Here is a 26,473-nt window from a genome sequence, read left to right on the forward strand (position 1 = left end):
GAGAGAGAGGGAAACAGTCTCTGTGCTGTCAGTGAAGAGCCCATTGCAGGGCTCAAACCCACATGAGATCATGACCTGAGCTAAAGTCGAATGCTCAAATGACTGACCCATCCAGGCACCTGATAGTTTTAGCTTTTAAATTTAGGTCTTTGATGGATGCCTGGCTGGCTTGGTTGGTGGAGGGTGTGACTCTTGATCTTGGGGTTATGGGTTTGAGTCCTACGTGGTGTGTAGAGATTACTTTAAAAAAAATTAAAATCTTCAAAAGAATTTAGATCTTTTTTCCGTTTTGAATTAATTTTTGTATTTGCTGTGAAGTAGGGGTACAGATTCATTATTTTGCATGGGAAAATCTAGTTTTCCCAGCACTATTTGTTGAAAAGGTTCTTCTTCTGTTGAATGGTCTTTGTACCTTTCTCAAAAATCAGTTGACCTTAAATATATGTATTTATTTCTGGACCCTTAATTAGGTTCCATTGCTCTATTTGTCCTTATTCCATAACCACCCTATCTTGATTACTGTAGCTTTATTTATAGTAAGTTTTGAAATTGTGAAGTTTGAGTCCTCCAACTTCATTCTTTTTCAAAATTGCTTGGACTATTTTGTGTCTTTTGCAATTCTCTATGAATTTTAGGATTGTCTTGTCCATTTCTGGAAAAAGGGAAGTTGGAAATTTGTTTTTAAGATTTTATTTTTAAATAATCTCTATACCCAGAGTGGGGCTCAAACTTACAACCTTCAAGGTTGAGTCACGTGCTGTACTGACTGAACCTGCCGGGCACCCTGCAGTTGGAATTTTGATAGGGATTGCATTGAATCTGTGGATCAATTTGGAGACTGTTGCCATCTCAAATCAACTTTTTTAAGACAGATTTTCATAATCCCATCCCAAATTTTGACTCACAGTTCATTATTTCGGGAGATGTGTACTCTTTTATTCTTTTCTCCGCTTTTCTTTTTTTTTTTCCTTTTTTTTTTTAATTTTTTTTTTTTTAATGTTTATTTATTTTTGAGACAGAGAGAGACAGAGCATGAGCAGGGGAGGGGCAGAGAGAGAGGGAGATACAGAATCTGAAACAGGCTCCAGGCTCTGAGCTGTCAGCACAGAGCCCGACGCGGGGCTCGAACTCATGGGCTGCGAGATCATGACCTGAGCCGGAGTCAGATGCTTAACCGACTGAGCCACCCAGGCGCCCCTTTTCTCCGCTTTTCTATCAGGAACAGATATTTGATCCTGAAACCAGACTTTGAGTGGGTGCGTGGTGAAGTTTCCCTGCATTCTTCTCTTTCAAATCTGTCCTCTCTCAAATCTGTTTCCCAGTGTGCAGGATACCTGGGGGTATGGAAACACTAGAGCCTGAAAACTACCATTGTGATTGGCTATTTTGTACTTTTATTTTTTTTAAACATTCATAATTGAAGTATTTTCATTTTGTATACAATGAGTCAGCATGAAGGTAGGTATCTTGGATATCTACAGTTAAGGTAGGTCTCTTGGATGACCCATTGAAGGAAGTTCACTTAATCCAACTTAATGAAGCCTATATCCTTTCATACTGATGGAAGCACTGGGGCATATAATTGAGGCCATATTTCTGGATCAGACCACATGGGTTTGAGCAGATGTGGCAAGAATAAGAACCTTAGCCAAATTTCCTTGGATGGCTCCAGTAGAGCTGCTGGTGACCCATCTCGCTCTCTCAGATGCAACGAGGCAAAAGTTTATTTTGTGCTTCTAAAAATCTGTCTAGTATGGTATCATTTGGGGTATTTGTTTTTGCTATTGAGTAAATAATTGAACCATGTTCTCAATATATTTAGCAGATGTTTTTAATTTGATTATATGAGTTTTTAAGAGCAGTATTTGTCAAGACTAATTGCCTGAATGCTTTTGAAGAAAAGATCATGGCATGCCTGGCTGGCTCAGTTGGTAGAGCATGCGACTCTTGATCTCGGGGTTATAAGTTCCAACCCCACGTTGGATGTAGAGATTACTTAAAAAAAAAAAAAAAAAAGATCTTGAGTGCATAGCTGGCTTAGTTAAGCACCCAACTCTTGATTTCGGCTCAGGTCATGATCTCACTGTTTGTGGAATCAAGCTCTGCATTGGGCTCTGCACTGACGGCATGGAGCCTGCTCGGGAGTCTCTTTCTCTGCCCTGCCCCCAGCATGCAAGCACTCTCTCTCTCAAAGAAATAAACCAAAAAAAAAAAAAAAAAAAAAAAGAAAGAAAAAGAAAAATCTTTATTTTATATCTTTTTTTTTAAGTTTTTTTAAAATTTATTTTGAGATAGAGTGTGTGAGTGGAGGGTGGGGGAGAGAGAGAGAGACAGAGAGAGAGAGAGAGAGAGAGAGAGAGAGAGAATGAATGAGAATCCCAAGCAGGCTCTGCACTGTCAGCACAGAGCCCAATGTGGGGCTCAGACTCATGAACCGTGAAATCATGACCTGAACTGAAGTCAGATACTTAACCAATGGAGCCACCCAGATGCTGCCCCACACCCCCAAAAAAGTCTTTAAAAAGAAAATCATGAGCCTTTACCCTGGACCCACCAGATGTTCCATGATGGGGCTTAATAATCTTTTTTTTTTTTACATTTATTTATTTTTGAGAGACAGAGTGAAACAGAGTGTGAGCAAGGGAGGGGCAGAGAAAGAAGGAGATACAGAATCTGAAGCAGCCTCCAGGCTGAGCAAGTGGTCAGCACAGAGCCTAACATGGGGCTCAAACCCACGAGCCGTGAGATCATGACCTGAGCCGAAGTCAGAGGCCCAACCGACTGAGCCACCCAGCTGCCCTGAGAATCTGTATTTTTAATATATTCACTCAGTAATTTTAATGTGTGTCCAGTTTGGGGGCCCACAGATTTAGAAAGTATTTTGCTCTGCCCATACAACTCTTCTAAACTTGTTGACCTGATACTCATTTTGAAAGCCCTGAGTGTATTTCAGGGCTGAAATACGATGATTGCTGACTCACTTGACTCTTCGTTTGACACTGAAGTGGGTGGGATTTGGTGTGCTAAAGTCTGTTTATCTTTGAAATATTTTTCTCTGGGTTTGTAGTGGAGGATTTATACTGCATTGCTGCTACTGCATAGCTCTATGCTTTTGAAAGTCTGGGTTGGGGGGGGGGGGTTGATTAAATGAAAATCACTGAATCTGTCTGTGTCATTGGTTAGCTAAATAAATAGCCTTTTGTGTCCTGATGGCAGTAGACTTTTTCTGGTTTAGGTTTTCCACATGACTTATTATCAAGTATGACAACTTGTCGTGTGTAATCAGCATCACATTAGTCTCATGAGAATAGACACTCCTTTAATCAGCTGCTTTTCTTTAATCTGGCAGGTGAGGCATATGGTAACCAAGACATTATTGTCTTTTACTTTGTGGCATGGTGGTAGTATTGGTGGTGGTGTGATTGGGTATGTGGGTGTGTGTATGTTTTAGGTATGTAGATTTTCCAAAAGGAAGCAGATGGCAGATAAAACATTCATGTATTCCTTATTTTTCACTGTACATAAAAAATTATCATGTTTTAGAATTCAGTAATAATTTTACTTGTCAGATGTACGTTCTTAAAGATTTTTATTTTTAAGTAATCTCTGCACCCATTGTGGGACTTAAACTCACAACCCTGAGATCAAGAGTCACATGCTCCATGGACTGAGCCAGCCAGGTACCCCCAAAAGATCTACTTGCTAATGTTGTTTTTTTTGTTTTTTTGTTTTTTTTTTTTTTCAACATTTATTTATTTTTGGGACAGAGAGAGACACAGCATGAACGGGGGAGGGGCAGAGAGAGAGGGAGACACAGAATCGGAAACAGGCTCCAGGCTCTGAGCCATCAGCCCAGAGCCCGACGCGGGGCTCGAACCCACGGACCGCGAGATCGTGACCTGGCTGAAGTCGGACGCTCAACCGACTGCGCCACCCAGGCGCCCCGCTAATGTTGTTTTTATATGATTTATTTTAGGGTGAATCTTTTCAATTTCTCTAAGTCCCATATTTATATAATGAGGAAGATGGATTAGATGGCCTTTATTTTACAGATCCTTTCAAATCTAAAATTAAATAATTCAGGCATTGACTAAACCTCTTCATAAACATGGAGATAATAGTTGAGGTCTTATTGTTTTTTTTAAGTTTATTTACTTATTTTGAGAGAGAGAGCAAGCGAGCATGTGCACAAGTAGGGGAGGGGCAGAGAAAGGGAGAGAGAATCCCAAGCTGGCTCCAAGCTATCAGCGAGGAGCGCATTGTAGGGCTCAAGCACATGAACTGTGAGATCATGACTTGAGCTGAAATCAAGAGTCAGACGCTCAACTGATAGCTACCTAGGCACCCCAAGGTCTTATTCTTTCCATTCCTCTTTCATAATGTTGTTTTATCATAATTCTATCACCATAAATAAATGGCTCTGTACTCTTACTGTCTTACATAAAATGACTTTCAAAACATGTTTTTAATGTTTATTTATTTTTGAGAGAGATAGAGTGTGAGTCGGGGAGGGTTGGGGGGTGAGGGGGACACAGAATCCAAAGCAAGCTCTAGGCTCTGAGCTGTCAGCACAGAGCCTAGTGAAGGGGGAGGGGGAGCCTTGAACCCACAAACTGTGAGATCATGACTTGAGCCGAAGTTGGTTGCTTAACTGACTGAGCTACCCAGGCAACCCAAAACGACTTCTCATTTCATTTCTCTTTTGTCATTTGAGCTAGCCTTAAAATATACTGATAACTTTTTAAATTCCTGTAATATACTGATTTGTTTTTAAGTTTTTACTTATTTATTTTGAAAGAGCAGGGGAGGGCAGAGAGAGGGAGAAGGAGAGAATCCCCATGCGGGGCTCGATCTCACAACTGTGAGATCATGACCTGAGCTGAAAGCAAGAGTCGGACACTTAGCCAACTGAGCCACCCAGTCACCCCTAAATTTCTGTAATTTAAAAATAACTTTAATTTTTGTTTAATTTTGTTTTTCCTTTTTTTTTTTTTTTTTTAATAAAGATTATTTATTTTGAGGCAGAGAGCAAGATCAGGGGAGGGGCAGAGAGAGAGAGAGGGAGAGAGGGAATCCCAAGCAGGCTCCAAACTGTCAGCACAGAGCCCTACATGGGGCCTGATCTCATGAACCGTGAGACTATGACCTGAGCTGAAATCAGGGGTTGGACGCTTAACCAACTGAGCCACCTATGTGCCACTTTGTTTTATTTTTTCGTAAGCGTCTTCTCTTGCCAACAATGTTGTCATTTATACACATGAGCCACCCAGGTGCCCCTATTATAACTTTTATTAAATGTTGAGAGCTTGCTGAGCACCAGATATTTTGCACACAACATTTTTAAAAAAAGTTTTATTTAGGGGTGCCTGGGTGGCTCAGTCAGTTGGGCATCTGATTTCGGCTCAGGTCATGATCTTGCGTTCTCTGGGTTCAAGCCCCACATCAGGCTCTGAGCTGTCAGCACAGAGCCTGCTTCAGATTCTGTCTGTCTGTCTCTCTCTCTGCCCCTCCCCCTGCTCATGCTCTTTCTCAAAAATAAACATTAAAAAGAAATTAAAAAAAACCAAAGCTTATTTATATTTAGAGAGCCCACATAAGCAGGGGAGGGGCAGAGAGAGAAGCCCGAGCACTGACTCTGTCAGTGCAGAGCCCAACTTAGGTCTTGATCCCATGAACTGTGAGCTCATGACCTGAGCCGGGATCAAGAGTCGGACGCTGAACCAACTGAGCCACCCAGGTGCCCCTTATTTGAGTACTTTTTAGTCCTTGCTTGACAAATCTACGACTAAGGGAGTATCTCAAATAGTTTGTAATGTGGTCAGAATGGTAATAAACTATAAACTCATTGAACAGTATAAGAAAATATGTACTTAAGTGTTAAACTATGTGGCACAGACGAAACTATATAAATGTGCAAATGTCAGCAATGCAGTAGTAATCATTGAACAAGATGTTGTAGAGAAGTACAGAGGCTTAAATTGGTCCTTGACAGAATTTGAGTAATCCGGAAGAAGGAGGGCAGTCTGGGTTAGGTAGAAATGTAGCACGTTATGTCCTTTTTGTTAGTGAAGAAATTGGCAGTTGAGTTCATACTGAGTAGGAGCAGGAATAAATTTTTTTTTAAATGTTTATTTATTTTGAGAGAGAGAGAGAGAGAGAAAGAGAGCTGGGGAGGGAAAGAGAGAGGGAGAGAAAGAATCCCAAGCAGGCTGTGTTATCAGTGCAGGTAATAAATGGCAAATCCATCTTTCTAAAACTTGTCAATGGTAGAAAATAGTGATAGAAACAATTGAAAATGTCCTGGAAATATATCTATAATATATTCTGAATGGGAGGTGTGGGGTGTCATATTTGGATTCAGTGCTTTAGACAAAATGATAAGGCTCTGCTCCAAATACCCGAGTCAGGAGAAATTAGTAAATTGTAAAGCATCTGGTGTAATTTTCTCCTTCAGAGCTCTTCCCCTTTGTCTCCATTCTGTGTCACAGACCAAGACCTTCTTTTCCTTTTACTGCATGATAATACCTTGTAGGCAGTACTTTTGGTATATTCATAGTTAAGTTGGAGGCTGTATTCTCTTTGGAAGATAATGGGCCTTCTTTTGGGCTGTAGTTTGCATGAAGATGTGAAGATAAAGGACCACGAATATCAATGTTAGAAGGCATTTATCACTTATTTAGACAACTTTTTGGGTTTCCTTTTGTATTATTATGTCAAAAAGGTTTCTGAGATATTTCCTTCCTAGCTTCCCAACCAGAAGATGAGGAGGACACAGCCCAGATTAATGATTTTATATTCATACTGACCTGAGTTCAATTAACAGCTCCTCCATCATGGGTGGTCTAACCTACCCAAGCCTCAATTTCCTCATCTTTAAATTTAAATATCTTCTAGACCAGTAGCCTTGATAATGACCTTTGATTTGTATTTTCTAAGTTAAATAGTTAAAATACTACCCATATTCTAATGGCTTCTCTCTCTCTCTCTCTCTCTCTCTCTCTCTCTCTCTCTCATAGCTTCACAATCTCTGGATCAAGAAGTTTTATTAAAAATTAAAACTGAAATTGAAGAAGAGCTAGAATCCCTGGACAAGGAAATTTCTGAAGGTCTGTTTATTCTTATTTTCCTAGTTAATTAGTAGACTCAGTTTGGTGTGGTTGATTTACTGTTGGTTTGATATTTTACAGTAGAACATTGGAATAGAATTATAAGGGTGAAACTAGAAGGTATCCTTTTTTCTTTCCTGGAGGATAGGTTTATAAATGTTTCCAAACCATACCTGACAGCCTTTTCTGTTGTTAACTAATAAACAGTCATTTAATGTAGTTTGATTTGTATTTGGTATTTTTATAGTTAATAACAACATTAAAGGGGAAAATGTAAGTAAGTTGCTTCTATGTTTGCATGTATGTATGCTATAGATAGTTGTAATAGTAATATGCATATAATTTTGTAGCCACATATCTTGTACCTAATATTATACCATAAACTTTAAAAATAGTTATTCTGGTTACCTGGCTGGCTTGGTAGAGCATTTGACTCTTTTTTTTTCTTAAGTTTTTTTTTTAAGTTTTTAAATTTATTTTTGACAGTGAGAGCCAGTGTGAGCTGGGGAGGGGCAGAGAGAGAGGGAGACACAGAATCTGAAGCAGGCTCCAGGTTTGAGCTGTCAGCACAGAGCCCAATGCGGGGCTTGAACTCACGAACCATGAGATCATGACCTGGGCCAAAGTTGGACGCTTAACCAACTGAACCACCCAGGTGCCCCTAGAGCATTTGACTCTTGATCTCAGGGTTGTGAGTTCAAGCCCCATGTTGGGTGTAGAGCTTACTTAAAAAAAAAAAAAAATAGGGGCGCCAGTCGGTTGAGCATCTGACTTCAGCTCAGGTCATGATCTCACAGTCTGTGAATTTGAGCCCCGCGTCAGGCTCTGTGCTGACAGCTCAGAGCCTGGAGCCTGCTTCGGATTCTGTGTCTCCCTCTCTTTCTGCCTCTCCCTTGCTCATGCTCTGTCTCTCTCTGTCTCAAAAATAAATAAAAACATTGAAAAAATAATAATAATAAAATAAAATACTTAAAAAACCAGTTATTCTACTAACTGCATGAAATTCCATACATTGAATGAATATTTAGCTAATCATTTCCTTATAATTGAGGGAACATTTGGGTTTTTTCTTAATTTGCTTTCCATAATTAATTGCATTGAACATCTTGCCCAATGATTTTTTGGTACAGTTTTATATTAAGTTTACCCATATATTTAAATGTTAAAATTAGTAAATTGTAAAGATCTGGTCCAATTTTCTCTTTCAGAGCTCTTCCCCTCTGTCTCCATTCTGTACCACAGACTAAGACCTTCTTTTCCTTTTACTGCATGATAATAGCTTGTAGGCAGTACTTTTGGTATGGGTATATTTAAATGTACCCATGTAAAATGTACAGTTCAGGAGTGCCTGGCTGCTCAGTCGGTGGAGTGTGCGATTCTTGATCTTGGAGTTGTGAGTTCGAACCCCATGTCAGATATAAAGATTACTTAAAAATAAAATCTTTAAAAAATAAAATAAGATGGGGACACCTGGGTGGCTCAGTTTGTTGAGTGTCTGACTTCAGCTCAGGTCACTATCTCACGGTTTGTGAGTTCAAGCCCCATGTCGGGCTCAGTGCTGACAGCGTGGAGCTTGGAGCCTGCTTCGGATTCTGTGTCTCCCGCTCTCTCTGCCCCTCACCTGCTTGCTCTCTGTCTCTCTCTCCTTCAAAAATAAACATTAAAGAAAATTATTTTTTTACTCTTAAAAAAAATGTACAGTTCAGTGGGTTTTAATATATTCGTAGAATTATATAATCATTACCACAATCAAAATAGAACATTTTTCACATCCCAAAAAGAAACACTGTACCTATTAATGGTCACTTCCCATTTCTGCTCTCACCAGTCCTTGCCCTCATCCCTGCCCATGGCAAGCACTGATTTGCTTTCTGTCTCTATATTTGTTTGCCTATTATGGATATACACATAAATGGAATCATACACTATGTAGTCTTTTGTGGCTGGCTTCTTTCACTTAGCATAGTGTTTTCAAGGCTTATCCATGTGGTAGCATGTAACAGTACTTCATTCCATTTTACAGTGTGTGAATATACCACATTTTGTTTATCCATTCATCAGTTGATGGACATTTAGGTTGTTTCTACTTTTATATATTATGTATAATGCTGCTGTGAGTATTCTTGGACAAGTTTTTATGTGGATGTATATTGCCCAGTAATTATTAACAAGAAAAATTATTATAAATCATGTTTATAAATTGGTTCCCTGTTAGTTGAAAGATAAATTTATGAACTAGTTCTCTGTTAGAGAAAGAATATGAATAGAAATTCAAATATTTCAGAAACTTTTTTTTTTAATTTTTAAAGTTTATTTATTTTGAGAGAGAAAGAGCACAAGCAGGGTAGGGGTGAAGAGAGGAGAAAGGAGAGAGAGGAGAGAGAGAATCCCAAGCAGGCCCAGTGCTGTCAGCACAGCCCGATACGGAGCTTGAATCCAGGAGCCACAAGACCAGGACCTAAGCCAAAAAGATAGACGCTTAACCGACTGAGCCACTCAGGCACCCCCAAATATTCCAGAAACTTAATTTTAGTCTTTTTATTTTCCTTTACCAACATTTTTGAATGGTTAAAGTTCCAAAACAATGTTAAGCCTTTGTCCACTTCTGGTAACAAGTGCTTATGCATGGTAAAATAGGCAGAAGGCAGAAAGGAAGAAAACAACAAAGTTACGTGCATTCACTTACCGAAGCCCCATATTATCCTAGACCAATTATTAAAATGGATGCTCTCAAGTTTGCTCACACATCAGAATTATTGGGAACTTTGCAGCCATTTACATCTTCCATGAAGGCAAGTACTTTATAAAGAAGTATGTAGTTTAGTAAAATTTGCCGCCTTCTGGGTGCAAGCCTTAGATTAATGCAGTGAATACATTATGGAGGTTATTAGTAACTTTTGGGAATGGGTGCTAGCTGCTTGCTTTCCTGGGATTTTCTGCTCTGTATCCCATTTGTACCTTGGAGCAACAATAATTCTGCTTGTTCTTCCTCTAGTTATTAGAGTATGGCAGTATAACATGGAAACCGATGAGAAGCTAGTAGTTTGAGCTGAGGAGAGAGAAGCTGTGATTGCTTCTTTTATGTGCAACTCGTGTACTTGTATCACTTGCAGTTTTAAAATTTATCCACATGCAGGAATATTGAGTTTGAAAGTTCATTTTAACAAGGAAATGAAGGCCGCCTGGTGGTTCAGCAGAGCCTGCTTAAGATTTTGTCTCTCTTTTTCTCTCTTCCTCTGCCCCGCTCTTGCTCGCGTGCACGTGCTGTCTCTTTCTCTCAAAAAAAAAACAAAAAACAAAAAAACCCAAAAGGGAATGAAAGTTCTAGAATTGTTGAATCACTGTATTGTATACCTGAAACTAATATAACTCTGTATGTTAACTCTACTGGAATTAAAATAAAAAACTTTGAAAAAAAGGAATGAGGAGCACCAGGTAGTACAGTAGGTTAAGCTTTCGATTTCAGCTCAAGGCATGATCTCATGGTTCATGAGTTTGAGCCCCAGATTGGGCTCTCTCCTGTCAGTGCAGAGCCTGCTTCGGATCCTCTGTCTCCCCCACTCTCTCTCTACCTCCCTTGTGCTCTTGCTCTCTCTCAAAAATAAATAAACATTAAAAATAATAATAAAAAATTAAAAAAGGGATGAAAGTAATTGACTCATCCTGTAAGGTAGAGTAAGCTGATTAGAGTCTGATTTAAGAAGTGCCACATTTTGGGGCGCCTGGGTAGTTCAGTTGGCTGGGTGACTGACTTTTCAGCTCAGGTCATGATGTCATGGTTTGTGAGTTGGAGCCCCACATTGGCCTCTGGAGCCCCACACCAGGGGCTTGAGATTCTCTCTCTCCTTCTCTCTTTGCCCACCACCCCCATCCCCATGTGCCCTCTCTCTCTCAAAATAAATAAACTTAAAAAAAAAAAATAGGTGCCACATTTATAAAGATAAAAACAAAATCTTAAAAACAACATATAAGGTGAGGGGCACCTGGGTGGCTCAGTCGGGTAAGCATCTGACTTCAGCTCAGGTCATGATCTCACAGCTTGTGAGTTTGAGCCCCACATCAGGCTCTATGCTCATAGCTCAGAGCCTGGATCCTCCTTCGGTTTCTGTGTCTCCTTCTCTCTCTCTGCCCCTTCCCCACTCATGCTCTGTCTCCCTCTGTCTCTCAAAAATAAAGAAACATTAAAAAAAAAAAAAACATACAAAGTGGGATGATAGAGCTAGGAGTTGCCTTTCATTTATCATTCTTACTTGAAATTGGTATGTAGTAACATACTAAATTGGCTTGTGTATTTTAGCATGTCAGTTTAGTCTTTTTTTTCTCCTAAAACTAAGATTTTCCATAAAAATCTTTCCTTTAAAATTTTTTTTAGGGGCGCCTGGGTGGCGCAGTCGGTTAAGCGTCCGACTTCAGCCAGGTCACGATCTCGCGGTCCGTGAGTTCGAGCCCCGCGTCGGGCTCTGGGCTGATGGCTCAGAGCCTGGAGCCTGCTTCCGATTCTGTGTCTCCCTCTCTCTCTGCCCCTCCCCCGTTCATGCTCTGTCTCTCTCTGTCCCAAAAATAAATAAACGTTGAAAAAAAAAAAAAATTTAAAAATTTTTTTTAAATATTTATTTATCTTGAGAGAGAGAGCATGAGCGAGCGAGCAAGCAAGCAGAGAAGGGGGAGAGAGGGAGAGAGAAAATCCCAAGCAGGCTCCGTGCTGTCAGCGCAGAGCCTGACTCAGGGCTTGATGTTATGAACTGTGAGATCATGACCTGGCTGTCAGCGCAGAGCCTGACTCAGGGCTTGATGTTACGAACTGTGAGATCATGACCTGAGCTGAGATCAAGAGTTGGATGTTTAACTGACTGAGCCACCCAGGTACCCCCCCTGTAGCACAACTTTTGATATTATGTATTAAAATTGATTTTTCTTTTACCCTGTCTTCAGCCTTTACCAGCACAGGCTTTGACCGTCATACTTCTCCCGTGTTCAGCCCTGCTAACCCAGAAAGCTCAGTGGAAGACTGCTTGGCTCATCTTGGAGAAAAAGTATCGCAGGAACTGAAAGAGCCTCTACAAAAGGCATTGCAGATGCTCCTCAGCCAGTGAGTTACCCTTGCTGAGGGGAAAGGTGGTTCTCTAAGTAGTCTCTGGATCTCTCAGGCAGCACTGGATTGGTTAAGGCTTTGTTTTAGATGAACAGTGTCCCTTCTTCTACTTTTCTTCACTTTTTCTTTCTTTTGCTTTCCTAAAGCATCTCTGTGTTTTGAGTGACAACTTTTACATCAAAGTGGTAATTTAACTGTTCCAGCATGGAACAGTTGATTGATCATTTGTGTTTCCTTGTTGACCTGTCAGGTTTCAACAAATGCTTTAACTGCTTTGTAAATATAAATATAAGCTATTTCACTTGTCCTGACCACTTTTTACTACCATTCTGTCTAGAGGCCAACATAAATGTAAGGGTTAGGGCTTTATGCATTGTAATATGGGGTTAGCATCATATCAGTATTTTAGGTATCCCAAATGTGGCTAAACTTTGGGCTTGTCCATGGAACTACTGCCACGTTTTTATAGTGGGAACTTCTCTACTATGGTTTTGATCATTAAAGCTAAAGGCAAGAAGCTCCTAGTGAAAGTATATTAAAATAGAACCAAGTCATTTATTGTAAATCTCAAAATTTCTTTTCCTCTAATTTTTGCTGAGAATCATTAAGGAATTGGTATGAATTAGAAAAAATTTGTTTTAGTGAAGAATGATATCTAAAACAGGATGAAGACTGGTTTCTTCACTAAAAGGGTCAAAATTCAGATGCTAAATTACTGTTATAAGGTAATTCCTTATTTTCACGTAGGCAAACTTTGTGTGTTACTGTTTATTAGAAGGAAGCACTTTGCATTTAAGGAAAATTCAGTTTGTTTCTGCATATTCTGGTGACGTGAGCAAATGTAAAAATCCAAATTACGTGTAGGACACTGAAATGAAAATCATGTTTGGATTTTCTTAATTTTATATAAATGTGAAGAGAAGATTATGGGTGTCAGAAAATAGATAGGAAATTTGGATGGACAGCAGTAGCTTTTAGAGTGTTCTGTGGAGCCTTTAGGGGCCCTGAGAAGGTAAGGGATGGGGTGAGTGGGTGGAACTTGTTAGGCCTTCTCCTGCTTCTTAAACCAGAATAGCTATCTTTTCATGTATTTTATATATCAAGGGTTAATGTAAGATTTGAAGAAACCTACTGTTTTGCCAAAAACAAAACAATTTTTAGAAGCTATTGGGATGTGGAGTAAAATAACTGAGTAGTAGAAGGGGAAAACATTGTATTTCTAGCTTGGATATAAACTATTAGTGGCTTTAAGAAAACCATTTCTTTCTACGTCTAAATTTCCCCACCTATTAATTTCAACTTTACTGGGATATTATAAACACTCTGAAGAACAGTGTTATATAGGTAAAGTATTTTTTTTTTGGCATCCTTTTCATAATCTAGAGGAAATACTGATATCTTCTCACTGCAAAGTAGATTATATTTTAAAATACACATTTAGGTGAATACTTGGTGATTTTTTTTCGCCCAAACCCTGAATACTGAAATAATTATTTATTTGTTTGTTTTACGATTTTATTTTTAAGTAATCTCTACACCCAATGTGGGGCTCTAACTCACAACCCTGAGATAAAGAGTTACACGTTCCACTGATTGAGCCAGCCAGGCGCCCTTGACATAATTATTTTTTAAATCGGTACCTCTGGTACCAATCAGAGTCTGGCTTCTTTATGAATAAATTTTTTTCAGTAATTTACTCTTGAAAGTTGTTAAGCTCTGTTACTAATACCTTAAAAATAGCTAATTGATGATGGACTAGAAGTATTAAACAGGTTGGTGAGAATAATATTTAAGGTGGAAAATACCACCTACTCCAAACAGTTTTGTTCAAGTAGGAAGTTAATCCAGAACGCTTCGTAGAGTCAAGCACCAGCATTTTGAAAAGGTTTCCTCCTGCCCCTTTTTCTTCTTTGCTCTGTTCAAATAGCTCATCAGATAGGGCTGATTTTTCAGCTACTTGCTTTTCTATGTATTAAATTTTCTCTGAATATTTTAATCTGCTGGATCTTTTATGTGCATATATGTGTGTACATATAATGATTCAAATCATGTTTCATTCTGAAGGATGCTAAAGTACTCTAGCCTGATAGACAAACTACCAATAAGGACTACTGTGACCCACAGCAGCCTCAAACAGCTCAGGAAAGGAAGTGAAGGGACTGATATACACAAGTAAAGCTTCAGGGAGAATATAGGTAGGTAGACTATCAAGTTCAAGTTTTATAACTATCAAGTTCAAGTTCAAGTTTTATAACTACCTGGTATTTAGTGTAGGGCTTCTAAAAAATTCTAAGCTTACTTTAATGGTAATGTAATATCAGGAAGGTAGTACATAACATCTTATTAAAGAGGTCACCCATGCATCTTACCTCCTTGCAGCATCACTGTAGTATTAATTTGATATTGACTTGTATAAAAGAATGATACCTGTGTCATCAGAACTATTTTCTGAAGTATGTAGACCAGCACTGTACAATAGATACAATGCAAATCACATATATGTAATTTAAAGTTTTCTAGCAACCATATTAAAAATTGAGATTTTTAATATATTTTATTTAACCCAATATATTCAAAATATTAGTTTTAACATGTACTCAATATAAAAATATTAATGAGCTATTTTACATTCTTTTTTCCTTACTAAGTCTTAGAAATCTAGTGTGCATATTGCATTTTCAATACATCAGTAGCCACATTTCAAATTAAAAAAATTTTTTTTTTACATTTATTTATTTTTGAGAGACAGAGAGAGACAGAGCACAAGTGGGGGAGGGGCAGAGAGAGAGAGAGGGAGACACAGAACCCAAAGCAGCCTCCAGGCTCTGAGCTGTAGCACAGAGCCCTATGTGGGACTCGAAACCACAAACCGTGAGATCATGACCTGAGCTGAAGTCAGACACTTAACCAACTGAGCCACCCAGGTGCCCCAGTCACTAGCCACATTTCAAATGGTTATTAGCTGTATGTAGTGTGTAGAAATTATTGTGTCATGTGTCACAATCCTAATTAGAATACGAATAGTGTGGCCTTTGGACCCAGAGCTAGCTGGGTGTGAATTCCTACATTGCTGCTTGCCAGCTGTGTGGATTGGGGATAGTCTCTTCGCTTTTCTGAGCTTCAATTTCCTAATGTGTAAAATGATAATAGGTAATATAAAATATAAACATATAAAAATATAAAACTGAACAGTAGGCTACCAATAAGTGGTAGCTATCATCAATATTAAATATTCTTAGGCTGAAGAGATCACAGACCAGATTCAGAGTAGAAATGCCTTTGGAATGGATTTCAAAATCCTATAAAAAGCAAGATTCCTCTCCTTTTTTTACATATATGTTAATACTTTGCCCACAAAAGTTGGGGAGGTAAATTTTATTAAATCTAATATTCAAGCTATTGATGCTTTCATATGCTACTTGGTAACAAGTATTTTTGTTGTTGTTAATTTGTACATGAAACCAACCATGTCTTACACATAGTGCCTAAAACCCTCAATAAATTAGTGAGTGTTGTCATCCTTCAGTGATTTGAGATTTTGGTATGACTAGAAGTTACATGGAAATAATCAGAAAGGCTTATCTCTGCCCTCCAGGTTTTTATGTCATAAGACTCCAAGTTAAAAATAGAGCTCCATTTACTGCCCTAGTTTATTCCAACTCCTTATATCCTCAATTGGAGAAGTCTTTCAGTGACATGTGTCTTTAATTTTTAAGTGTTTTAAATTTTTTGCCTTTTAAAAAAGTTAAATTTGTGCTTTTAATTTTATTAATGAGATCATTTTGTTACTATTTGATCTTATTTTAATAACCCAAGTGTTTGTTTATCTGCAACATGGAAATCCTGTTGGATAAGTTTCAATTATTTTAAAAGTGTGATTGTTTATCTTGCTGTGTTGTTAACTGCTTTCCCAAGCTGGTAGCGTACCTCTCAGCCTATAGGGAGTGATTGAAGAGAAATGCATACCAAATGTTAAAAGCCACATCTCATACAAAACAATTTGTGGAATATATTCTTGGGTACTTTAGCAAAAAGTTCAACAGCAGAATAGTGATTGTATATTTATTCATCTGGAAATTTAGAATTTTCCTTCTTTGTGACCCAGACTTTTAAAAAAAAATCTCTACAGGCCAGTGACATATCAGGCATATCGGGAATGTACACTGGAGACCACAGTTCATGCCAGCGGCTGGAATAAGGTATTAACCAAATTATCTTTTCTCTTACAAAATTTTAGTGTGTTGATAAAGTGCAGGAGAAATTGCTAACGTCATAGAAGTGAAAACTGTTAGAGCTCATTATTTAATGCATAAATCCGATTGTGTAAGTGGATGTTTTTGATTAAAGTGGTTTTTTGGTTAATGCTACAAGTTTTTGGTTGGCCCGAAAATATGTGTCCCATAGTGTGCTGCTCTTCCTATCTGTTCTCAATTTTCCATCATTTCTTCATTTTTCTATATTGGATATGACATTTATCTCCAGGTGGTTATTTGTTACCCTGTGTGTATGTCTTGCAGTAGAAAAGAATAAGAGCTTCACATGGGAGACCACTTCTTCTGGTTTTCTCTTTCTCTCTTTCTGTCTCTCTCTTTTGTTTTTTTGTTTTTTTATTCCTCTGGTTCTCTTAAATGAGTAATACCATTTATGTTTACAAGGTATCTCATGTCACATCTCATTGGATCGTTACAACCATCTTCTGCAGAGAGCAGAATGGACTTTATTACCTTTTGTTTTGTTATTTTTTTATTTAGTTAGATCAGGTGAGTAATCAGAGAAAAAAGTTAAATGAATTGTCCAGGACCCCTTGGTTAGGAAATATTGGAACCAGCACTAGAGCTGAGATCTCAGATCTTCTGATCCCAGCTTTAGTGTTTTTTCCACTGTACCATACTGCTTATCCATAATCTCAGAGTGTATTATCTATTTATCACCTTGAAAAGGCAGAAAGTCTCAGGTGATGCAATATAGGAAGGCTCAGCTCAGGAAGAAGTGTGGCCCTTAGTAATATCGTGCTAGGAATAAGAAAATTCAGTAGAATTACTTTTATAAATAGGCACGTCTACTCTGAATTTAAGTTTTTATTTCAGACAACAATTCCATATATCCATATAATCTCCATCACCTATTTAAAAAAAAATTTTTTTAATGTTTATTTTTGAGAGAGAGAGAGAGAGAGAGAGAAAGAGACAGAGCATGAGTGGGGGAGGGGCAGAGAGAGAGGGAGACACAGAACTCAAAGCAGGCTCCAGACTCCATGCACAGAGCCCAACGTGGGGCTCGAACTCATGAACCACGAGATCATGACCTGAGCTGAAGTTGGACACTTAACCAGCTGAGCCACCCAGGTGCCCCTCCCCATCACCTATTTAACCCATCCCCCCACCCCTGCCCCTCTACTCAGAATTGTTAATAGTATGAGTCCAATCATGTGACCTTACTACCTAATTGATGAGTATTATTTTTATTCACCTTATAATACAGGCTTTAGAAACATTATAGTGTAATAATTATCATCATAGTCTTTGTAACTGGACTTGTTTCAAATATCAGCTTTGCCACAGACTAGATGCATATCTTTGGACAGTCCATTAAGCTCTCTAAATCTTAATTTTCTTGTTTTTTTTTAATTGTTATTAAGTAATCTCTATACCCAACATGGGGCTGAAACTTACAACCCTGAGATCAAGAGTTGCTTGCTCTTCCAACTGAGCCAGCCAGGTACCCCTCTAAATCTGAACTTTCATATACATAAAATGGACCTAATAACAACTTATAAATTTTACTAGATTTAAATGACATAATATAGTTAAATGCTTATTTAGCACATTGCCTGACACCATAGTAAGCACTCAGTAAACAGTGACTATTAACATTACATTTAACACCTAAGAACTTGTTCTCAAATAGGCACTATTATGGATGGGGTTCTACTATGTTATTTAACTACAAATAACTTATTTAAGAAGTTTGTTTTGGGGCGCCTGGGTGGCGCAGTCGGTTAAGCGTCCGACTTCAGCCAGGTCACGATCTCGCGCTCCGTGAGTTCGAGCCCCGCGTCAGGCTCTGGGCTGATGGCTCAGAGCCTGGAGCCTGTTTCCGATTCTGTGTCTCCCTCTCTCTCTGCCCCTCCCCCGTTCATGCTCTGTCTCTCTCTGTCCCAAAAATAAAAATAAAAAACGTTGAAAAAGAAGTTTGTTTTATTTCCTTTCTTGGAATAAAAAACACTCTTATTTGGATGTTTGAAATAGATTTGTTTGTTATATAAATAAAAATGAGCTTAGTTATGATATATTTCTTAGTATATCAAATAACACATATTTAGTTACCTAATATTACTAGCCTTCTTCCCCTATTTTATGTTATCTTTCTGTCACTCTTGACTAGTGACTGTTAATCAATTCTTGTATGTTCTTCTCCCCTTGATCCTGTGGTTATCCTAAAAAAAAATCTGAGTAAACCCCAGACTTCATTATTTTGTCTTCACCCATCTGATTTTTCCATTCTCTGCTTCATTTTAGTCTCTTATCTGGACCAAAGGCCATGGCTGTGGCTTGAATACCTCATGTAAATGAGGCATGCCAGTTAGAGTATTACTTGCTCTGCTGAATCCATTATTACTCTCCTATTAAGTCCTCTAGGGCTGAAAAGAATATGGCTGTCTGGTAGGTAAAGAAAGCTCAAATGAAACATCCATCAGAGAGAAGAGAGTAAAATGTCCACAGAGCATGCCACATTAGGGATAAACTGAATATCAGTTTATCTGTACACAGATTCTAAAAGCATCTTGGTAGAATACTCTTTATATCAAAAGAAGAGGAAAAATGTTGGTCACAAACCTGTATTAATAGCTTATTTTTTTTCATGTTTAACAGTCTTTAATTCAAATGTGAAAATTCAATACAAGCCATTTATAGGACTTGAGACTTGTTCTTTTATTTTATTTTTTTTTTAAATTTTTTTTTTCCAAACGTTTATTTATTTTTGGGACAGAGAGAGACAGAGCATGAACGGGGGAGGGGCAGAGAGAGAGGGAGACACAGAATCGGAAACAGGCTCCAGGCTCTGAGCCATCAGCCCAGAGCCTGACGCGGGGCTCGAACTCACGGAGCGCGAGATCGTGACCTGGCTGAAGTCGGACGCTTAACCAACTGCGCCACCCAGGCGCCCCGAGACTTGTTCTTTTAAAAACAAGAATGGAGGAATGTAACAAAATGATCTTTCCACTTTTTCTTCAGAAACTTTCAAAGAAAGGATAGATCATAGGGCAATAAAGATTCATTTAGTCATACCCACTTTTTCCCCCTACCAAGTCTTTCACCCATTCCAAAATTTTAATACACATTCCTGAAGGAAGATTTACTGTTAAGCTTGCTTACTTAATCATTTAAAAATACTTAGCACCAGCTTGCTTCCTATAATGGCAAACAAATCAAATCGTGAAACGACTTCAATATGCATTTCTTCTTTTTAAACCAAGGGGGTACTTATTTGTAGAAAGCAATGCTTAGCCTACAGATACATTTCCCAGAAATGGCATATGGCATTCAAAGGCCTAGATACGCTCATGCTTTCAAACGGAATACCTAGCCTAATGTGCATCAAGCATGAATGGCAAAGTTGAAGATCAATATTATAACTATTTTTTCTATTTATTTGAAGCATAGTAAAGGAAAAATTGGTACTCTTTGGAAATTCAGTGGTGTAATAGTATGATTCTTTAGGAAAAGAAAGTACATATATAAATGTAGGTATGTATGGGGCGCCTAGGTGGCTCAGTCATTTAAGCATCCGACCTTTGGTTTTGGCTCAGGCCATGATCTCACAGTTGGGTTCCTCAGCGCTGACAGTGCCAGGCCTGCTTGGGATTCTCGGTCTCTTCTCTCTGCCCCTCTCCGCCCGTCTCCGACTTGCGCTGTCTCTGTCTCTCTCAAAATAAATAAATAAACTTAAAAAAAATGTAGATATGTGTATGCCTAGAAAAATAATTGAAATATGTGCCAAAATATTAAATAATATGTAGTAATTATCTCCAAATTATACGTTCTTTTATTTCTCTCCACCACCCCTACACGGCTATTGTTTTTTCCCTATGTACTTATCTGCTTCTGAGGAAAAAAGAACACAACCATCAAAGAGAAAAAGCCTTGAAATGCTTAGCTTTGCCTTTTCTTGGGGGTACAGACTCTGCCAGAAATACAGTTATGCTCAAGTGCGTGTGCCATTGGACTGCTAACTATAATTATGTTATTGTAAAATTCCATAACTGGTTATGGCACATTCATAATCACTGTATTTTTCGACCTTGAGTGTAAATGGCATCCAGAGATACACCACACTTTATATCTTATCTTACTGCCTTCTATTTTTCTCACTCTCCTTATATCCTTTTTGTTAAACTAAACATTGTAGGGGCACCTAGCTGGCTCAGTTGGTAGAGCGTGCGACTCTTGACCTCAGGGGTATGGGTTTGGGCCCCACATTGGGTGTAGAGATTACTTAAAAACAAAATATTTAGGGGCACTTGGGTGACTCAGTCAGTTACGCATCCAACTTCAGCTCAGGTCATGATCTCACAGTTCGTGAGTTTGAGCCCCACATTGGGCTCTGTGCTGACAGCTCAGAGCTTGGAGCCTGCTTCAGATTCTGTGTCTCCTTCTCTCTCTGCCCATCCCCTGCTCACACACGCGTTCTCTCAAAAAAATTAAATAAATAAACCTTACAAAAAATCTTTAAAAAATAATAATAATAAAATAGAATAAACATTGTAACTGTAAAAAGAGAACCAGCTATAGTGTTAGTATGTACTGTTCATAGTATAATAAACTAGAAAAATAATAGCAAAAATAAAAATAAATATATTTGCCTTGGTTAATTTTTAGTGGCATATTTAATCACTAATATTTTAAAATCTTTATTATTAAAATTTCAAGCATACGCAAAATCACTCAGCTTCAATAAGTATCAACATATGGCTGGTCTTGTTTCATCTATTTCCCCCATACTCTTCTCACTCTCCCCGCAGATTACTTTGAAGTAGACCCTAGAAATCATTTTTTAAAAATATTTTTTAAAAGTTTTTATTTATTTATTTTGAGAGAGAAGGAGAGAGCATATGGGTGCATGAGCAGGGGTGGGGAAAAGAGAGAGGGAGAAAGAGAATCTCAAACAGGCTCTGTGCTGTCAGTGCAGAGCCTGGCACGGGGCTTGATCTCACATGAGATCATGACCTGAGCCTAAATCAAGAGTCAGATGCTTGGGGCGCCTGGGTGGCGCAGTCGGTTAAGCGTCCGACTTCAGCCAGGTCGCGATCTCGCGATACGTGAGTTCGAGCCCCGCGTCTGGCTCTGGGCTGATGGCTCAGAGCCTGGAGCCTGTTTCCGATTCTGTGTCTCCCTCTCTCTCTGCTCCTCCCCCGTTCATGCTCTGTCTCTGTCCCAAAAATAAATAAAACGTTGAAAAAAAAATTTTTTTTTAAATTTAAAAAAAGAGTCAGATGCTTAACTGACTGAGCCTCCTAGACGCCTCTCCTAAATATCATTTTTTTCAAAAATATGTTAATATGTATTTTAAGGATGATATATCCCTTTTTTTAACCAACTGATAATACCACTATTTTACCTCAAAATATGAACAGTAATTCTGTCATCACATAATCTATTCAGTATTCAAAATTTTCCACTTGTCTCTTAAAGGTATTTTTCTAAGATGATTTGTTTGAATTGGGATCCAAACAAGGCCCATGCATTGCATGTGGTTGATAATTCTCTTGTCTTTACTTTTAAAAAAAAATTCGGATATAATTCATACCATAAAATTTACCATTTTAAAGTATATAGTTCAGTGGTATTTTTTTAGTACATTCACAGAGCTGTACAGTCATTTCTACCATCTGATTCTGGAACGTTTTTATCTTTCCATAAAGAAACCCAGTACTTAGTAGTAGTCACTCTCCATTTCCTGTTCCTCTCAGCCCCTGGCAACATTACTGTCTTTTTAAATTTGCCTATTCTGGATATTTCATGTAAATGTGATCATGTAACATGTGACTTAAGTGTCTTTTAATATGTAGGCTTATCCTCCCTCTTGTGTTTTTCTTTACTTACAAGTTATTTCTCTTAAATTTCCTACTTTCTGGATTTTATTGACATCATTGAGATGTCACTTAACGTTCTTCTGTATCTATATTTCCTTTCCCTTGGTAGGTAGATCTAGAAGCCTAATCATATTTAGGTTTAATGTTTTTGGCAAGAATACTTCATTGGTCGTGTTCCCTATTTCCTGTTGCATTACACTGTGTGATACATAATGCCTGGTAGTCTCAAATTTTATTTTGAGGTAGATAGGACAAACATTCAAACCTAATCAATTGATTAGATACAGATAAAATTTGTGGGATATGACATTTATTAGAATTGTTAAGTTATAGCATGGTTACTGAATAGTAGATTGATGGATCAAAATATGTATTTTATAATCACAAATATCTATTCTCCTGGAAGAGACCCTTGACGCTGTAAACTAGTATATTTTATTTCTGCACCAGGCAAGCTCATATATTCTTTAATAAAAAGATAATGTTGTTAGCAAAGTCTAACCTATTGGAGGAAGGTGCCATGTAGTACATATGAGGAGACAGTAAATGGAGGTATTCCTTTTTGTTGGTCAAAATTGCTTTAGCATTTCTTTACCAAAGTTATTAGAGGAAAAAATAACTTCTATGTTTTTGGGGATTACTATCATTTAGCAAGGAAATGATTTACAGAGAGGAATTCAAAGACTAAGACTATTTGGTTGCTTTTGAGTCCTAGAGATATGAATAGTGGAGACCTTCTAGGTATGGATGCTTGGGGATCCAGGTTTTTTTTAAAACACTTTCTTTAGTACTGTGGGAGGGGGAACGCAAAAAAAACTATCGGGTATAAGGTGATAAGTATTGCTGATAGTACGTTGCCAAGTTGATGGAATTGGTTAGAAATAACTCATGAAGTTTTGTGTGTGATCACAAAAATTACAGGGCAAGTGAGTTTAACTATATTAAGACCATCTGAATTATACATAAAAGATAGTGGGCTTGGAAGTCCCCACATAGGTCCTTGAAGATAGTATGTCAAATAGGTAAAATAGAGCATGTATCACCAAGAGTGTTACAATTAGAATTTGTTAGTTCTGTAAAATAACATTTCTGCACTCTGGTTACTGAGTTGCAAGAAAGATATAATTGGGTTGGAGAAGATCTGGGAAGGAATAACTTAAATGATTAAAGCAATGGAAGAATGGCCATGTGAAGAACAGACTAAAAGATTAGTAAATTTCAGCCTAAAAAGTATAGTGAACGAGAGGTAATATGATTAAGGACTGAAATTAAGACAGTAGTGAAAGAGGATTACAGATTTATCTCTAGACGATTACATAGTAAAACTAGGGCATCTACTTTTTGATATATGAAAGATAAATTTGGAACAAATAAAAAGTATTATATAGCAAGTATAAAGTGTTTACAACTCATTTCCCTAAGACATAATAGAGCTTAAATATGAATAACTTTAAAATATTTCATATTTGTAGATTATTAGGGGAATTTAGAATGTTTTGAGGTACAGAACATCGCAGGCCTTTGAAGTTGATATGATCTAAGTCAGACTGATCAACAAGCTGTACCTTACTGCTTCTGCTAAGACAAAATACTGGATCTAGATGAACAATAGGTTTTTGGGTGTGTTTTTTTTTTGTTTTTAATAGTATGACATGTTTTCTAATTGTGAAGAAAGCCTAATATATATATTCTTTATAGCCCTATTAGCCCTATACCTCTCCATTAGTGTTAAGAAGGGGTTTTTAAGTATATTTTGGACTGGAGTTCTTTTACAATATTAAAAAAGGAAGATATGTGTTTGTTGCATTCTTTCTTTCAGTCTTTGAAATAGATTCCCTCAGGACTACTTTTACTTGAAAGCCAAAGAATATTAGTAAGGCTATAAACTCATTGTCTTTTCTGTTTGTCCTCTTCTGCAGAAATATTTTGTTAATCCTCAGTTATTACCTTGGCAGTTCAGTAATAAGGAACTGGAATTGGTTTCATTTCCTTTTGCATTCCTTTTCCAGGAATGTGGAGCCTTCTTGATGTTTTAGACTAAAGGGATTGCATGCAGATGGTTAATTGAAAATGGTTCGTTCTTTTCAGTGTGCAGCTGTTTTTGGAAGGCAAGGGACTCTAGCACGACTCTGTTATAAATTTGATGGTTTTTAAATATTGAGCAATAAGGTTATTTGGAATGATAATAATACCTCCTTAGATTTTTGATGACTTTTTATAAAATAGCTGATAATTTTGAAAGTTTTTATTTTCAAATAGATAATAAAAGAACATGGTACAAAATGCAATAAGTACAGAGAGAAACGTACTGAAAACTATTTTCCTACCCTATCACCAGTTACTTCCTTCTTTTCTTAGACTGCCACTATTACCAGTTTTTTATATATTTTTCCAGAGATACTATAGGATTATGCAAGTGTGTGTGTGTGTGTGTGTGTGTGTGTGTGTGTGCGCGCGCGTGCGCGCGCTTTAAACACAAATGTACCATTATTATACACACTCTCCTGTAACTTTTCTCACTGAAAATAAGTCTTGGTGATTGGGCAGTAAATAATCTAATTCTTTTTAACAACTATATAATATTTTACCAAAACTGATTTAACCAGTCCCTGTTGGGTTGTTTTCAGTCTTTTGCTATTATAAATAATACTTTCAGTGAATTTCCTGTACATGTTTCACAAAAACACACATTCACAGGAGCCCAGTTATTTTCATATAATGATAATTTCCACCACCCTCTGTTATAAAAATCTACATGCAGTATTCACAGACATTCTAGTAGGGGGTCAATGTTTTATTCCTTTATTGTGATAAAAGTGAGATTCTATAATGATGCATCCAAGTATCATTTTCTAGTAGTCAACATATAAAATGAATTATAAGAATTTCTGTTTGTTTTTTACTCTCTCATCTTTGCATTGAAGATTTTGGTGCCTCTGATTTTGCTACAACAAATGCTTTTGGAGTTGACAAGACGTGGTCAAGAGCCTCTGAGTGCATTGCTGCAGTTTGGTGTGACATACCTGGAGGACTATGCTGCAGAGTATATCATTCAACAAGGTGGCTGGGTATGAGCTGTTGTGTGTTTTCTTATCTTTAAAAAAAGGTTAAGCTACTCATGGTGCTTGTTTTTATCAACATAGGTTTAATATCAATATTATCATTTAATATTATTTAATATTGATTGCGTGATGATAGCAAAGCAAGACTATTAATACAGTTTTGCTATTAATATTTTACTTAGAGTAATGTGATAGGTGGTGTTTTTAAATAGTTCTTTTAAGTAGTTCTAATTATGAAACATTTTGTACTAACAAAAAACATATAAATAATTAAGAGGAGTAATAAAGTGAACGCCTATGTATTTGCCAGCTCATTTGAAGAAAAGAACACAGCAAACATGTTTGGATCCTTTCATGCGCCCCTCCTAGATTCCAGCATGCTTCTACAAGGATAGCTTCTATTCTGAAATTTGTTTTTTTTATACCTTAGCCATGTATATATATATATAATGAGGATACGTATATATGAGGTATATATAACATATTATAAAATATATATAATATTATTAATTATGTATAGTATATATAATATATATATAATGAGGTATATATAATATATAATGTATACATGCATATATGTATATATATATATTATATATACCACACATACCTAGACAATATATTACTTTGTACATTTTTAACTTTATGTGAATAATACCACATTAAATGTATTTTTCTAAACTTGCTTTTTTTTCACGCAGTGTTACATTCTTGAGACTGTCCTAGGTCATTGTTTCTGAATTATTTTTTTCTTTCGCAGTCCCCTATGGATCCTTTTTTAGACATTTGTATCCTAATCATCTCCCTCCTTTCCCATGAAATTTTAATACCATAGATCTAAGTGTATTTATGTACTGTTGCCTTCTGGAGGGCCACAAGCGATTGTAATACCTAAGATTCCCCCATCTTGCCAAACCAGTTTTAACCCTCGAAATCATCCACACTGAGAATATATGATCTAGGTTAATGTGTTGGCTGGTGTTTGGTATTCCATTGTTTAAATATATCACATAATTTATTTATCTATTATCTTGTCAGTAGACATTTTCACCTTTTTGCTATGACAAATATTGCTGTTATGAACATTGTTATACATATGTATACGAGTTTCTCTGAGTAT

The 26,473-nt window shown here is 37.4% G+C and overlaps 1 protein-coding gene and 1 pseudogene across 11 annotated transcripts in view; one reads left to right on the forward strand and one right to left on the reverse strand.

Moving 5' to 3' along the window:
* The window catches only part of BCL2L13 (BCL2 like 13), an 89,397-nt gene that overhangs the window by 28,387 nt on the left and 34,537 nt on the right, over positions 1-26,473 (forward strand). For 3 of the 11 annotated variants that reach the window (XM_086714531.1, XM_025930569.2, XM_086714532.1), the window contains exons 3-6: positions 7,017-7,106; positions 12,039-12,195; positions 16,304-16,397; positions 25,216-25,359. In XM_086714531.1, coding sequence (XP_086570657.1) covers positions 7,017-7,106; positions 12,039-12,195; positions 16,304-16,397; positions 25,216-25,359 — 485 coding nt within the window. Of the gene's footprint in view, positions 1-7,016; positions 7,107-12,038; positions 12,196-14,375; positions 14,394-16,303; positions 16,398-17,895; positions 17,917-25,215; positions 25,360-26,473 lie in introns of those variants that run through there. The other 8 variants (XM_086714533.1, XM_025930570.2, XM_086714534.1 and 5 more) reach the window with 6 other exon arrangements.
* Positions 1,382-1,692, reverse strand: LOC112867585 (small ribosomal subunit protein uS14 pseudogene; annotated as a pseudogene).

Source organism: Puma concolor, chromosome B4 (genome assembly GCF_028749965.1).
Source record: "Puma concolor isolate L17-30 chromosome B4, mPumCon1.1.hap2, whole genome shotgun sequence".
Taxonomy (NCBI): Eukaryota; Metazoa; Chordata; class Mammalia; order Carnivora; family Felidae; genus Puma; species Puma concolor.